Source organism: Lynx rufus, unplaced genomic scaffold (assembly GCF_022079265.1).
Source record: "Lynx rufus isolate CCGP_SWC_20201006 ecotype Redwood Valley unplaced genomic scaffold, mLynRuf1.p SCAF_5, whole genome shotgun sequence".
Taxonomy (NCBI): Eukaryota; Metazoa; Chordata; class Mammalia; order Carnivora; family Felidae; genus Lynx; species Lynx rufus.
Genome location: NW_025814867.1, coordinates 27,135,331 through 27,150,459, shown reverse-complemented (window position 1 = coordinate 27,150,459; position 15,129 = coordinate 27,135,331). Strand labels below are relative to the sequence as shown.

The window sequence follows — 15,129 nt, the reverse complement described above, 5'->3', positions numbered from 1 at the left end:
GTTCATGCTCTGTCTCTCTCTGTCTCAAAAATAAATAACCATTAAAAAAAATTTTTTTTTTTAAAAAATGTCATTTCAACTGAGTGAATAAAAGAATGGACTATAGAGTGCATGGTGGCTCAGTTGGTTAAGTATCTGACTCTTAATTTCAGCTCAGGTCATGAACTCAGAGTTTGGGAAATCAAGTCCCATGTCAGGCTCTGTGCTAACAGTGCAGAGCCTGCTTGGAATTCTCTCTCTTTCTCTGCCCCTCCCTGTGCTTGTGCTCTCTTTTGTTCTCAAAATAGATAAATAAACTTTAAAAAAACATGTTAAAAATAGAATGAACTAGAGAATTAATGGTATTGGGATAATTAACTTCTGAGTAAAAATGTTACAACTCTACCTTAAGTTTTTTGGTTTTTTTTTTTTTTTAATGTTTATTTATTTTTGAGAGAGAGAGAAAGCAAGCACATGAGCGGGGAAGGATCTGAAGTGAGCTCTGTGCTGACAGCAGCAAGCCCAATGTGGGGCTTAAACTCACAAACCATGAGATCATGACTTGAGCCCTGAAAATCAGGTGCTCAACCGACTGAGGCACCCAGGCGCCCCCACCTTAAGTCTGATACTAAAATAAATTCTAAATAGTAAAATAAAGTGTCAAAAATAAAAACTAAGCTGTAGACTGATGTTTAAGTAAATATACTTATAAAGATAAACACTCTTCACAATATGGGGTTAGGAAAGCTTCTATGAATAAACCAGAAACTGTAACTGCAGAGATTATCAACAGGACAGTGCTATCACAACCTCAGGACAATATATTTCAATCACATCTCCCTCCTTCATAACCAAGTTTACTATATTTATCCCTCAAAGGGAATTTAAAAAGTGGGGGAAATAAACTTAACAAAAGGGATGGCTATCCAAATTATACAAAGAGCTGTTACTGATCTAAGACCCAAGCCACAAGAGAAGAAGGGACAAAATAAATAGACTGGAAGGTCATAAAATAAAAAGGACCAACACACATATGACAACTGTTCAGTTTCTCTATAATGAGTTGTGAAATAAAATAATAAGCCTTTTATTCATCTGTTAATGACAACAAAGTTAGCAAGAGCGCTGGAAGAGGAACACCTTTACCTTGCTGATGAAAGATACTATTTAGCAATATGAAACAAAAACCTTCAAAACGTGCCAAAAATTGAAAAATTACATGCATATTCTTTGCCCCCAAAATTTTACTTCTAAGAATTTTTTTCCCACATAATGAAATACTATACAACCATCTATTTCATGACATCTATATAAAGAGCATCTACTTAATGGCAAGATGTTTATGAAGAAAATATGAAACAAAAAAGGAATAGTAGTCCATAAAACATTACTATCAATTTGTTGAAAACCAGGAAGACAAATAAATACTAAAATGTTTAGAGAAATGCTATATGATTACGGGAATTACATGAAGTTCTAATTTATCTTTTCAGAAAAGGACAATGGCTGGGGGCTAGTTTTATAATTTTTAAAAAGTAGTAGTAAATTAGGGGCGCCTGTGTCGCTCAGTCAGTTAAGTGTCTGACTTCGGCTCAAGTCATGATCTCGTGATTCGTGAGTTTGGGCCCGTGTCAGGCTCTGTGCTGACACCTCAGAGCCTGGAGCCTGCTTCAGATTCTGTGTCTCCGTCTCTCTCTGCCCCTCCCTGACTCGCACTCTGTCTGTTTCTCTCTCAAAAATAAATACACGTTAAAAAAAAAAATTTTTTAGTAGTAAATTAAAAATCAATTAAATGAATAAACAAATGTATCTATCTAAACTCCCCCTTCCCCTTAAAAATAAAAATAAATAAATAAATAAAAATAAGCCCTAAGTAAATATATGAGATATACATACTCACTCTTCTCTTACCTATTATACCAAAGGAGTAGAAGGAAAGTTGTTTTCCTAAGAGGTCCATGCTCTTCTGCAGAGGGGTTTTTGGTGCCTTGACAAATTGGAGAAGAGTTTACCACAATTAGCTAAATTTAGGAATATATACTATGTGCCAGGGACTCTAAGTGCTTGACATACCCAGGTTAGTTCTTAACATACCCATAACATACACACCTCTCCCTTAAAGATAAGTCTCATCCCCTTCAATGTTGAAACTGAGGCTGAGACTTTTAAAAGCCTGTTTAAGGTCCATGTTCCCTATGCCTATTTTTGAGAAGGAATCTATTCTCCCTATCAGCTTCTCCAGGACTTCATTACCATCAGCTGCCCCTCACTTTTCCAATCTTCTCCCTTCTGTATCCACAAACAAGCTTGTAATCCAAGTCTTTTTATCCAGTTGGCTCCCTGATCTGCTAACTCCCTTCTCTAGCAGTCCCCTCAGTGCCAAGCTCCTTGGAATGGTTTTATACACTGCATCATGTACTGGAATCTTGGCAGGTTGCCTGAGAAATCCAGATGATTTGGGGAGAATATGACATTTGTAGAATGCAACTTCTTTTTCATATGTAAGAAAGTATTTTAAATGAGAGAACTCATCTTCAATATTCTTAAACAAGAATATCTTCCATGTTATTTTACTTTATAATCTTTTTTTCCCCATTACTTGGAATTAAATAAAGTTGGGAATTTTGGTAGAAGACAAATATGCCATTTAGTAACCATTAAAATTAATATGATAAAGTTAATTTTAAAAAAGAATAGGCCCTATAAATAATTGGCTATAAACTTTTTCTCCTATAAACAATGAATAAATATAAAAATGTTTTAGAACATTAACAATGTCAACTAAAGCTCCAATTATGTTTTTTAAGCACAGACAACTGAGTGATATTCTGAATAAAATACCACTTCAATAGTACATAAAATAACCCACCATTATTTTTGTTTACTTACAATGGAGAATTTCAGATTTGAAATTAAACATCATTAACAAAGAACTTACTTCTTCTGCTTGCATCATTTTAAAAACCTCTCCAAATTCAGAATTTTCTCCAGTTCCAATGACAATACCCTAAAGAGAAAAACAGGAAAATACATTTACATTCATATGTTATCACCTCTCTCAAGCAAAGTAACAAAAACCCTTCATTCCCTTTCTCCAAAACTTTGCCCACAGTCAAGATGACTAACATACATATCCAAGGTTCCCTTAGCAAATTAACTTTGTGATATTACTATAGATCATTAGTATTTATGCCTTACTATACAAACCTTGGCCTAATTATGAGGCCCATTCTTTGTCTATACTAATATTTCTGAAATTCAGAACTGTCTTATCCTTGAGAGACATTCAATGTAGCTTCTCTTTCCCCCTCAAATGCTACTGAATCATGCCTTTTACGTTTGTGAAATGTTAGAATCCAGTAGGTGAATGATATGTAGTTGGAATATTATAGCCAGTACCATATCGACTAAATTAAAATTTTAACTAGTAATGAACATATCCATGATTCACTGTTTCTATCGAAAACAAAAAAAAGAACAGATACCGAGGACTATACTTTTAAAGGCTTCATTATCTGGCAAATGGCAGAAATATGGACATATTCTACCTCAGAAACATAGTTTCTCTTTAGTATCAAAAATAGATGCTATGGGTTAGGTTCAATTCTGCCATTTCTTTGTCATATATTTTTTTTAACTTCATTTATTTTTGAGAAAGAGACAGCACACACATGCAAGCAGGGTAGGGACAGAGAAAGAGAGAAAAAGAGAGAGAATCCTAAGCAGGCTCTGCACTGTCAGCACTAAGCCCAATCCTGAGCCAAAATCAAGAGTCAGACACTTAAACGACTGAGCCACCCAGTTCCCCTTATATATATTTTTTCATGTTTATTTATTTTGAGACAGAGAGAAAGAGAGCACAAGCGCACATGCAGGTCGGAGAGGGGCCGAGAGAGAGAGAGAGAGAGAGAGAGAGAGAGAGAGAGAGAGAGAATCCCAAGCAGGCTCTGTGCTGTCAACGCAGAGCCCAACATGGAGCTTGATCCCATGAGCCATGAGATCACGACCTGAGCCAAAATCAAGAGTCTGATGCTCAACCGACTAAGCCACCCAGAGCGCCCCTCTTTGTCACATATTTTTAAAATAGCCACATAAAATTAGCCACATCGAACTAAAAAAAAGGTTGAAAACAAAGGAGTTGCTATTTTCAAAACAAGAGAAAAAAAATTACCTTAGCTTTGCCACATCTGACCAGTGTTCCCATGAAGGCAATGTTACTTCTTGATGCAAGATCTCCATTAGTTGCAGCTGGCTGAGGAGCTGTCACCTTAGAACAAGGTGTTGTCTCTCCTGTCAAGCTGGACTCATCAATGGAAAGATCCACAGCCTTGGAAAACATAAAGCATCCCAATAAGTTCAAGAATGAAGACTCTCTGGGCTCCATTCAATATCTAAAGAGTTTGTAACCATCACTTCTTCCTCAAATATCCCCTTTCTTAATAATCACCCAAATCTTTTATTATATCCATGACTCTAAGAAGACCACAATAAGTACAAGCATATTTAAAATATGAAGTAAACTTGGGCCGCCTGGGTGGCTCAGTCAGTTAAGCATCCAACTCTTGATTTCGGCTTAGGTCATGATCCCATGGTTTGTAGGATCAAGCGCCGCATCAGGCTCTGTGCTGACAGTGTGGAACCCGCGAGAATCTCTCTCTCCACCCCTCCCCTGCTCACACACTCTCTCTTGAAATAAATAAACATTTAAAAAAATAAATAAAGAGGCACCTGGGTGGCTTAGTTAAGCATCCGACTTCAGCTCAGGTCATGATCTCATGGTTCATGAGTTCAAGCCCTGCATCAGGCTCTGTGCTGACTGATGCCTCAGAGCCTGGAGCCTGCTTTGTATTCTGTGTCTCCCTCTCTCTCTCTGTCTCTGCCCTCCCCTGCTCATGCTCTGTCTCTTTCTCTCAAAAATAAACATTTTTAAAAATATATTAAAAATAATATTAAATACAAAATAAATATTAAAAAATAAATTAAAAAAAAATAAAAATACAATACAAAGTGAAGTCAACAAAATCCGACATGCAAAGTAGAATGCTATGAGACAAGATTAGCCTAAATTTCAAAATAGAACCAGAGAAAAGGAAACATTAGCTGAGACATAATCTTTACCTAGAGAAAACAACTTTCACAATAAAATGTTATTACTTCCTAATTTTGCCATCCCCTGAAGTTCTGAAAATGTATTTGGCAGGTTAAAAACAGGTATCCAGAAAGAGAAATATGAATAAAAGGTATATAATGTACTGAGAAAGAAATCATTTCATCATTTTGGGTTCAATTTTCATGAAATTCTGCTTTCTATATATGCATCCTTACATTGATCCCAAACGTACATCAGCAAAAATAAAAAACATATACAAATGTTTCCATGCAAATCATGAACATGGTATTATCTTCCAACTGTGCAAAAAGAATCAATTCTGAGGGTTTCATTCCTAAGATAGTTTCAACTCCTAACAAGTTTTCACCTACCTTAGCATGCCAAAAAAAAAAAAAAAAATCATTTTACATGTGGAAAACAATGCAGATGTTACCTGGCTTTGTTTCTAAAAGTATGACCCACAGAACAATAGTTCCAAGGATGTGAATAGACACTGAGTATAATGTGACAGACGGAGGACTGATAGACAGACACACACACACACACACACACACACACACACACAGCGAGGTACTAAAGTCAAATATGTTTTGGAAATACTGAGTTGAGTTAAACAGCTTCCTCTACTTAGGCAGTGCTTCTTTAAACCTTCACTAGATTAGTGTGAATCACCTCAATTAGAATACAGATACAACAGGAGTTGTCAAAGTGTGGTCCCAGCAGGACCAGCATCACCAGCATCATCTATATCTACCTCCTCAGAACTTTTTAGAAATTCACTACCCTCCTCCCAAAAAAAGAAAAGAAATTCACTATCCTACTTCAAATGCGTAGGTGGGGAGGGTGAACCTAAAAGACTGTATTTACAAGCCCTCCAGATGATTCTGAGGCACACTCAACTTTGAGAATCAATGGAATACTATTTCACAAATTTCTGTGACCCATTTTATTCCAGAAGCTCTTATTCTAGGGTCTTTAGGACACTTTGAGAAACTAGGACCTAGTTCATGATTTTACTCATTTTACATGTTAATTCACTCACCGAACAAACATTTATTGACTACCTTAACTATGTACCAGGCACTGAGCTAGACCCTGGAAAATAAACAAGATAAGGAAATGAACCCAAAGCAGTTAAATGACTGTGCATTCCTGCTGCTATTATAAACTGACCTGGTGTTCTCAATCAGGTCTCTTGATTGGCAGTCCACATTATATACAAAATACTCTAAATTCTGCTAGGGGAGAGGTACGAGTGTGGAAATAATCTCATCTTTTCTTTTTTTAGTTTTAATTATTTTTTTAACATTTATTTATTTTTGAGACAGAGAGAGAGCATGAACAGGGAAGGGCCAGAGAAAGAGGGAGACTCAGAATCTGAAACAGGCTCCAGGCTCTGAGCTGTCAGCACAGAGCCCGACGCGGGGCTCAAACCCACGCACTGCGAGATCATGACCTGAGCTGAAGCCGGACGCTTAACCGACTAAGCCACCTAGGCGCCCCTCTTTTTTTAGTTTTAAATGTGAGTTTATTTTGAGAGACAGAGCCAGCATGAGTGGGGGAGGGGAGAGAATCCCACACTGCCAGCCCAGAGCCCAACGCAGGGCTTGAACCCATGAACTCTGAGATCATGACCTGGGTTGAAATCAAGAGTTGGTCACTTAGCCAACTGAGCCACACAGGTGCCCCTAAAGCTCTTCTTTTTAAATGGTTCATTTATCCATGAGCATAAATATCTCACAAAAAAAATATATTAAAAATCAATTCATATCATATCATATCAATTCCCATCTATACAACAATACAGTATTTTAATTTGATCAATGTCATTGATCCATTCACTTAACAAATATTTATTAATGCCAGGTCCTGTACTATATCACACACAGAGGGAATCAGCAGTAAACAAAACTAAGTTCCTACCCTCCGCTCTTATTCCAATGGGAAAGTGATCTAAAAATAAACTAACAAGGGTATGTAATATAATACCTGGTAGTGAGGAAAAAATGCATAAGGATAGAAAGTAACATTTTAGATAAAGGAGAGAACCTCTCTCAAAAATAAACAACTCTTTTGCAGAGACACAATTGACCTGAGGGCCCCAAAGGTGGGCCACAATCAGGATGAAAGTATTCTAGGCAAAGAAAGCAAAAAGTACAAAGACTATGGGGGTAGGAACATGCCTGGTATGTTCATGCCCTAGGCAGACATATAACTTTACAAATATAATCAAGAGTTTACAGATTAGATCATGAAGTTGAAAAATGTTCAGAATGAAAATATACTGTACCCCACAATTTCAAGGAAACCAAACTATGTTATCTCTGGAAGGTTAGTACCATGTAAATGTTATAAAGCACAGATCACCAATCCTTGAGTCTTTAAAAAGCTTCCCTTTTTCTATAATTATGTATGCAAAGACAGGCCAGGTAAATCTGGGTTCATTACCTCAACCTAACTACAGAGTAAAAAAAAAATCCACCATGTTCAAAGGCAAAGGAATTTTTCTTTATTACAGGAACATATCTATTTGACTTTTCTTTCCAAGTTAGACTTAGGACTATATAATTAGTACTAAAAACAGTTGACATTTCATTGCTTACTATCTACAAGGCGCTTTGCTAACATACATATACTAAGTTTTCTATTAACAACCACTAGCTAGTAACAATCCAATGAGGCAGGACTGTGATTTTCATTCCCTCTATTTTACAGACACTTTGAAAGGTTAAGTAAGTCACCCAACATCTCCACCCAACCTGTGGAGACAAAACCCAAACACTGAAAGATCAACTCCAAATTCTTATTAATTATTTAGAGAATCAATTGCAATCAATTTGCAATTAACTATTTAGAGAATCTCCCTAGTTTTGTAACTACTTCTAGAAGACATTAAGAAAAGATATATTTAGGGGCGTGTGGGTGGCTCAGTCGGTTAAGCGGCCGACTTTGGCTCAGGTCGTGATCTCACGGTCTGTGAGTTCGAGCCCCGCGTCGGGCTCTGTGCTGACAGCTCAGAGCCTGGAGCCTGTTTCAGATTCTGTGTCTCCCTCTCTCTGACCCTCCCCCGTTCATGCTCTGTCTCTCTCTGTCTCAAAAATAAATAAACGTTAAAAAAATTTAAAAAAAAAAAAGAAAATATGTATTTAAAAATTATATATTTTTCTGAATTACAAGTCAACAAAAAAATTTATTTCATTTAGCAAGCTCCTCTTTAATGCTTGTTAAAAAAATCAAAACTGCATGTCATCTTCTGAGCTCTTAATTAAAAATGAGACCTGCTAATATTGAAAACATTACATTGGGGTACAAGTGTCCCTATGCATCAGCACTCCTGTATCCCTTGGGTAATGGATAAAGAAATTGTGGTTTATATACACAATGGAATACTACTTAGCAATAAGAAAGAATGAAATATGGCCTTTTGTAGCAACATGGATGGAACTGGAGAGTGTTATGCTAAGTGAAATAAGTCATACAGAGAAAGAGAGATACCATATGTTTTCACTCTTATGTGGATCCTAAGAAACTTAACAGAAGACCATGGGGGGAGGGGAAGAGGAAAAAAAAAGAAAAAGTTAGAGAGGGAGAGAGCCAAACCATAAGAGACTCTTAAAAACTGAGAATAAACTGAGAGTTGACGGGGGGGGGGGGGGGGGGGGTTGGAGGGAGGGGAAAGTGGGTGATGGGCATTGAGAAGGGCACCTGTTGGGATGAGCACTGGGAAAGAGAGATACCATATGTTTTCACTCTTATGTGGATCCTAAGAAACTTAACAGAAGACCATGGGGGGAGGGGAAGAGGAAAAAAAAAGAAAAAGTTAGAGAGGGAGAGAGCCAAACCATAAGAGACTCTTAAAAACTGAGAATAAACTGAGAGTTGACGGGGGGGGGGGGGGGGGGGGTTGGAGGGAGGGGAAAGTGGTGATGGGCATTGAGAAGGGCACCTGTTGGGATGAGCACTGGGTGTTGTATGGAAACCAATGTCACAATAAATTTCATATCAAAAAACAAAACAAAACAAAACAAAAACATTACAGAACTCCTTCTCTCTGAGAAAGGCAAAATTAGCATTTTCTCATTGAAGACTTTCTACTTTAAACAAAAATCTTAAATATGGATAAATACTAAACATTTGGTGGTTGTCTACCAAAACAAATAATATGAAAATAATCTGACTTTTTAAAAAGAGAATAAATGGGGCGCCTGGGTGGCTCAGTCGGTTAAGCGGCCAACTTCGGCTCAGGTCATGATCTCACAGTCTGTGAGTTCGAGTCCCGCGTCAGGCTCTGTGCTGACAGCTCAGAGCCTGGAGCCTGCTTCAGATTATGTGTCTCCCTCTCTCTCTGACCCTCCCTCGTTCATGCTCTGTCTCTCTCTGTCTCAAAAATAAATAACATTAAAAAAAAATTTTTTTAAAATAAATAAATAAATAAATAAATGCATAGCTTTATTGGCTGTCAGTGGCCTAGCTCTTCAGTGTCAGCCTTAGCAGTTTAATAACCATCCAACCAAAAATAGGAATTTTTGTTCAAATCAGGTTTTTCTATGAAAAAGATATCATTTTTAGCAGAATAGCAATCAGCTCTGTCTAGTGAGAAAAAAAGAGCTTTAGATCTTTATTTTATATATATATATATATATATATATATATATATATATATAATTATAAATCTGTAAAACTCAAATCAAGAATATATTATTGATGGGGTACCTGGCTGGCTCAGTCAATAGAGCATGTGACTCTTGACTTCAGGGTCATAAGTTCAAGCCCCACATTGGGCATAGAGCTTACTTTATTTTTTTTTTTTTTTAATTTTTTTTTTTCAACGTTTATTTATTTTTGGGACAGAGAGAGACAGAGCATGAACGGGGGAGGCGCAGAGAGAGAGGGAGACACAGAATCGGAAACAGGCTCCAGGCTCTGAGCCATCAGCCCAGAGCCCGACGCGGGGCTCGAACTCACGGACCGCGAGATCGTGACCTGGCTGAAGTCGGACGCTTAACCGACTGCGCCACCCAGGCGCCCCTAGAGCTTACTTTAAAAAAAAAAAAAAAAAAAAAAAGAATATTGATAAAAATTAGTCCATATAATGTAGCAAACTGCACAGATCTCAACTGTCTGTTGAGTACGGGTATATTTTTTAATTTATTTATTTGTTTGATTGTTTAATCTCTACACCCAGCATGGGGCTCAAAACTCAAGACCCAGAGATCAAGAGTAACATAGTCTTCCGACTAAGCCAGCCAGGCCACCCAGAGTAAGAATATTTTCTAAGTTACAACTTATTTTCTCTTAATGATGATTACAAGAATTTTCGCAGGAAGTCAGTTTTGAGGGAGTGAGGGGAAGGAAGTCATATCTAAGAAGGTGGTATTTAATGAATTAGGCCAGCCTATCACAGTTTAACAGTCATAGTTTAATTCATCCAGAAGACAGATACTAGAGTCATTTATCCATTGCATTTATGAGGAAAGATAAAGGTAGGATAAAATGAAATCAATGAACCAGCCAGCTCCACGCCTTCTACCCAAAAGTTTAAACATTAAACCTTCAGAAGAGCTGTTCATAAATAGGGAAGCTGATTATGTTTCACTTTCTCTTTATTATTCTTCAGGTACTTTACTGGTGTGAATAAGACACAGCACAGTTCAAAAGTCAGAATATAAATAAGAATCTAGATGCATACATAATCTACAATCTGAATATTTAACACCTATAGAATAAAAATGGTTGGAAAAACTTCACAGGACTATTCCTACAAAACATTAGGCAGAAAGAAACTAGATGCCAAAGTCAGTAAGTTTTCCTGAAAAGCAAAAAATTTTTTGCTTTTCAGGAAAATTTAAAACTGCTTAAAAAATTACACTTAAGGGGCGCCTGGGTGGCGCAGTCGGTTAAGTGTCCGACTTCAGCCAGGTCACGATCTCGTGGTCCGGGAGTTCGAGCCCCGCGTCAGGCTCTGGGCTGATGGCTCAGAGCCTGGAGCCTGTTTCCGATTCTGTGTCTCCCTCTCTCTCTGCCCCTCCCCCATTCATGCTCTGTCTCTCTCTGTCCCAAAAATAAATAAACGTTGAAAAAAAAAATTAAAAAAAAAAATTACACTTAATATGAAAAATTGGCAGCTACATGTAAGTTCTTAAACTAAAGAATGGCTTAGCGTACTGTATGCCGCTAAATCAATTACCTCTCTAGTCTAGAATGAAAAGCAAATCAAAAATGGATTTCTTTCCCCAGTAAAGAATTCCAAATTATCCATCTGGCAGCTACCTGATAATGACAAAATGTCTTACTTTTAGTCTCAAAAATTAAGATTCCTATTACTGTTTATTCAAATGAAGGAAAATGTAATTAAAACGTTTTCATGAGTTCTAGCTTATTAAACATCAAAGCCTAACCAGCTGAAGTAAGTAGGAAAGAAGTGACTCCATTTTAGAAAGGCTCCATCTCTGCTGTTTTTCTGTTAGGCCTCACTTACTCATGTTCTGAATTCTGTCTCTGAATCAGGAAAAGAAACTATGTTCCCACTGCAAGGGGGAAGTAGGAAAATTAATCATTCTCTGAATTTTGTCCCCAGGCCACAAACACCTAACAACATCCAAGAAGAGTCAGATCCTGAACACGTTCCAGGACACTAGCTTTGAACAAACCTCAGATGATGCTGGCATCAACACTCCCACCTTCAGGAACTTATGGTATAACAACTATTGTTCATCTGACACTGGCCTTTGATTAGACCCTACCCTGGATTTCTGAAGGAACATGTACCCTAGATCTCTTTCCAATATAAACCCCTAACCCCCCAAAATGCTGAGACTCATTCTCCTTTCCAAGTCTCCCAGACACTCCCTCTGCTATCCTCTATCACTCAGACTCTTCAGTAAACTCTGTTTTCACTTTCTCCAACTCACATTTGATTTCTATCCTGCATGAAGCCAAGGACCCTCTTGGCTGGTCCTGTGGGAGCCTCCCCTGGGTTAAAAACACCTACATGAAATGGATTTTATCCCACGGTAAATATTTACACGAATTGTTAACTTTCTGACTTAAGTGCATATATTCAATTTGACCAAGTTGCCAATAACTTCAACACCAGTATTCAGTTAACAATGATTTCTAGGATATTTCTCTAAGACAATGAAAAGAAACCAAATTTCAAAAAGGGATCTACTTTTGCAACAGTCCTTTCCTACCAGTGTGAAATGACAATCTTAAAACAAAGAGACTAAATCTCATTTCAAACCCTCCCATGCTGTATTTTTAAATTCTAGTGACTTAAAGAGAAAAAAGTTTTCAACGTTTTAAACATAAACAGCATTCCTCAGTTCACACTGCTTTTTAACCAATGATCTACCAAACAACAAAACACTAAGCATAGCTCAAGCTTATACAATCTAACAGAACCAACACTCCCAGTGCTCTACGCATGGAGAAGTTCAGAAATATACTACTACAGAAATAGACCTCCTTTCCAAAGCCAAAATGAGTGATTATATCAGTTTTTAGTAAACAGGAATGTCTAAATACCACAAATACAGAATAATCTACTCAATTTCTTTTGATGGCTAATTTAAAATCTCTACTTCCTGCAGTACCTGAGTGGCTCAGTCAGTTGAGCATCTGACTCTTGATTTCAGCTCAGGTCATAACCTCACAGTCCTGAGATTGAGCCCCATATTGGGCTCTGTGCTCACAGCATGGAGCCTCCTTGGGATTCTCTTCGATTCTCTTCTCTTCTCTTCTCTCTCTCAAAATCAATAAATGAACTTTAAAAATTAAAAATTAAATCTCTACTTCCTAAGATGTTTATAAATTGTTCTTTTTTTTTTACAAGTCTATCTGTAAGTTTAATAATTCAGAAACTTTTAAAACCAAAGTTTCAGTGATAAATTACAATAAGAGGTGGAGTAAGACACCATAAATTAATCAAATTGACCTATCAAAAAAATACACTGAAATCAATATAAACACTTGTGGAATAGGGCAATCAAAGATTTGGTCCCTCTACTAAAATGATCATGGGCTGGCAAAGACTGACAGACAACTCTGGAATCAAAAACTGAAAACAACCAGGGAAGTGCTTAATAAAGAAAAAGGCAGCTAAATTTAGGTAAGAAGGCACCATGGCATTTTTGTTCACCTGTCTACTATTCACCACTGCCCAGAGAAGCAGTGCTGGCTGTGGGGACAGAAGTGAGTCTTCTTGTTGCAGATTGTGGGTAGTCAGGGGCTAACAAAGACCTTGTTCTTAAAATATTGTAGCTGCGTGTTTTGACCTGTCTGGCAGTTCCCTGGGGGACTAGTGCAAAGGCTAATATTTATCTCACAACCTCACGCCAAGCCAGCTACAGTGACTTTCCAGGTATCCGCCAAAAGATTAAGGACACATAGTAGCAGGCCAGGGACCAGGAATAAGGCAAGCAGCAGATACAACCAAAAGACTGGGAAGAAAAAAGCCAGGGAGGAAGTTCTGTGAGGGAATAAAGTTTTGTGAGGGACGTTTTGGAAGGGCCACCACTTATGCCAGGCAAGACAGAGGGCAAAATGCATGCCCATAACCAGAGGCATGCTCAGAAAGCCCTGAGAAGACCTGAGACTTGCACCTCTGACAGGTCTGTGGATTTGGCACAAGTAGGTGAAGGTAAAGGCAGAGTTGTAGGCAGATGATCAATGATCAAGAAGTGCCCCAACTCAAAGACAAGCTGCAAAGACCAGGAGAACAGTATTTCATTTCCGTCTTTGGCTCCAGACAGATAAGACTGACTGCTGAGATAATGGAACAGAAACTTCAGTGACCATACACACAAGGAAGGGTCTTTGCAAACCACCACCCTCCCCCCCACCAAAAAAAATTCAACCACTGCAATCCACAACAATCAAAAATAACAAATTTTGAGGAAGGGCACAACCCCATTTACAGAATTATGACAGCATAATATTCAAAATGCAAAGTTTTCAACAAAAAATTACAAATACAAAGAAACCAAAAAGTATGATCTATTCACAGGAAAAAATAAACTGACAGAAATCATCCCTCAGCAAGGCCAGACACTAGACTTACTGGAAAGACTTTAAATCAACTGTCTTAAATATGCTTAATAAACTAAAGAAAACCATGGACAAAAAACTAAAGGAAATCAGGAAAACAATTTTTTAAAAAAGCATTACAATGAAGAGAAAGAAAATATTTGCAAGAAATAGAAATCCTGATGCTGAAAGTACAACCACTGAAATAATAAGTTCACTAGAGGGGTTCAACAGCAGATCTGGAAAAGGAAGGGGGAAAAATGAGCAAACAAAAAAACAGGGCAATTGAAATTAATTGAAATTAACTGAAGGACAGAGAGGAAAAAAAAGAAAAATGACAGAGCTAACGGTACCTGTGGGACATCATCGAACATACCAATATAAGCATAAGGTAAGTCTCAGGGAGAAAAAAAGAAATGGGTAGAAAGAATATTTGAAGAGATAATGAATGAAAACTTGCCAAATTTAATAAAAGATATGAAATCTATGGATCAGAGAAGCTCAATAAACTCCAAATAGGAAAAACTCGAAGCCATCTAGACTGAGACATAATCAAACTGTTAAAAGACAGAGACACAATCTTGAAAACAGCAAATGTGAAGCAACTTGTCATATACAAGGAATCCTCGATAAGACTAGCAGCCTATTTCTTATCAGAAACCATGGAGGCTGGGACCAGTAAACCTATCTAAAGTACTGAAAGAAAAACAAAGAAACTAATGAAAAGAAGTCTACATCTACCAACACTATCTTTTAAAATGAAGAAGAATTAAGACATTCCCACCTAAACAAAAGCAAAGATAATTTATTTCTAGTAGACGTGCCCCACAAGAAATGCTAAAGGAGAGTCCTTCAAGCTAAAACAAAAGGAGAGTAGAAAGTAATTCGAAGCCATATGAAGAAAGGAAGAATTCCAGTAAAGGTAACTACACAGAGAAATATAAATGCCTACATTATTGTATTTTGACTTTGTAACTCCTCTATTTTTCCTATCTGATTTATATAAAGCACGG

General features: G+C 37.4%; 1 protein-coding gene across 1 annotated transcript in view; it reads right to left on the bottom strand.

Annotated features, from left to right (window-relative positions):
- ATP2C1 (ATPase secretory pathway Ca2+ transporting 1) overlaps positions 1–15,129 on the bottom strand; it is a 176,113-nt gene that overhangs the window by 57,980 nt on the left and 103,004 nt on the right. The window contains exons 8-10 of the mRNA XM_047100132.1: positions 4,151–4,306; positions 2,918–2,986; positions 1,891–1,966 (exon numbers count right to left, since the gene is read on the bottom strand). Coding sequence (XP_046956088.1) covers positions 1,891–1,966; positions 2,918–2,986; positions 4,151–4,306 — 301 coding nt within the window. The remainder of the gene's footprint in view (positions 1–1,890; positions 1,967–2,917; positions 2,987–4,150; positions 4,307–15,129) is intronic.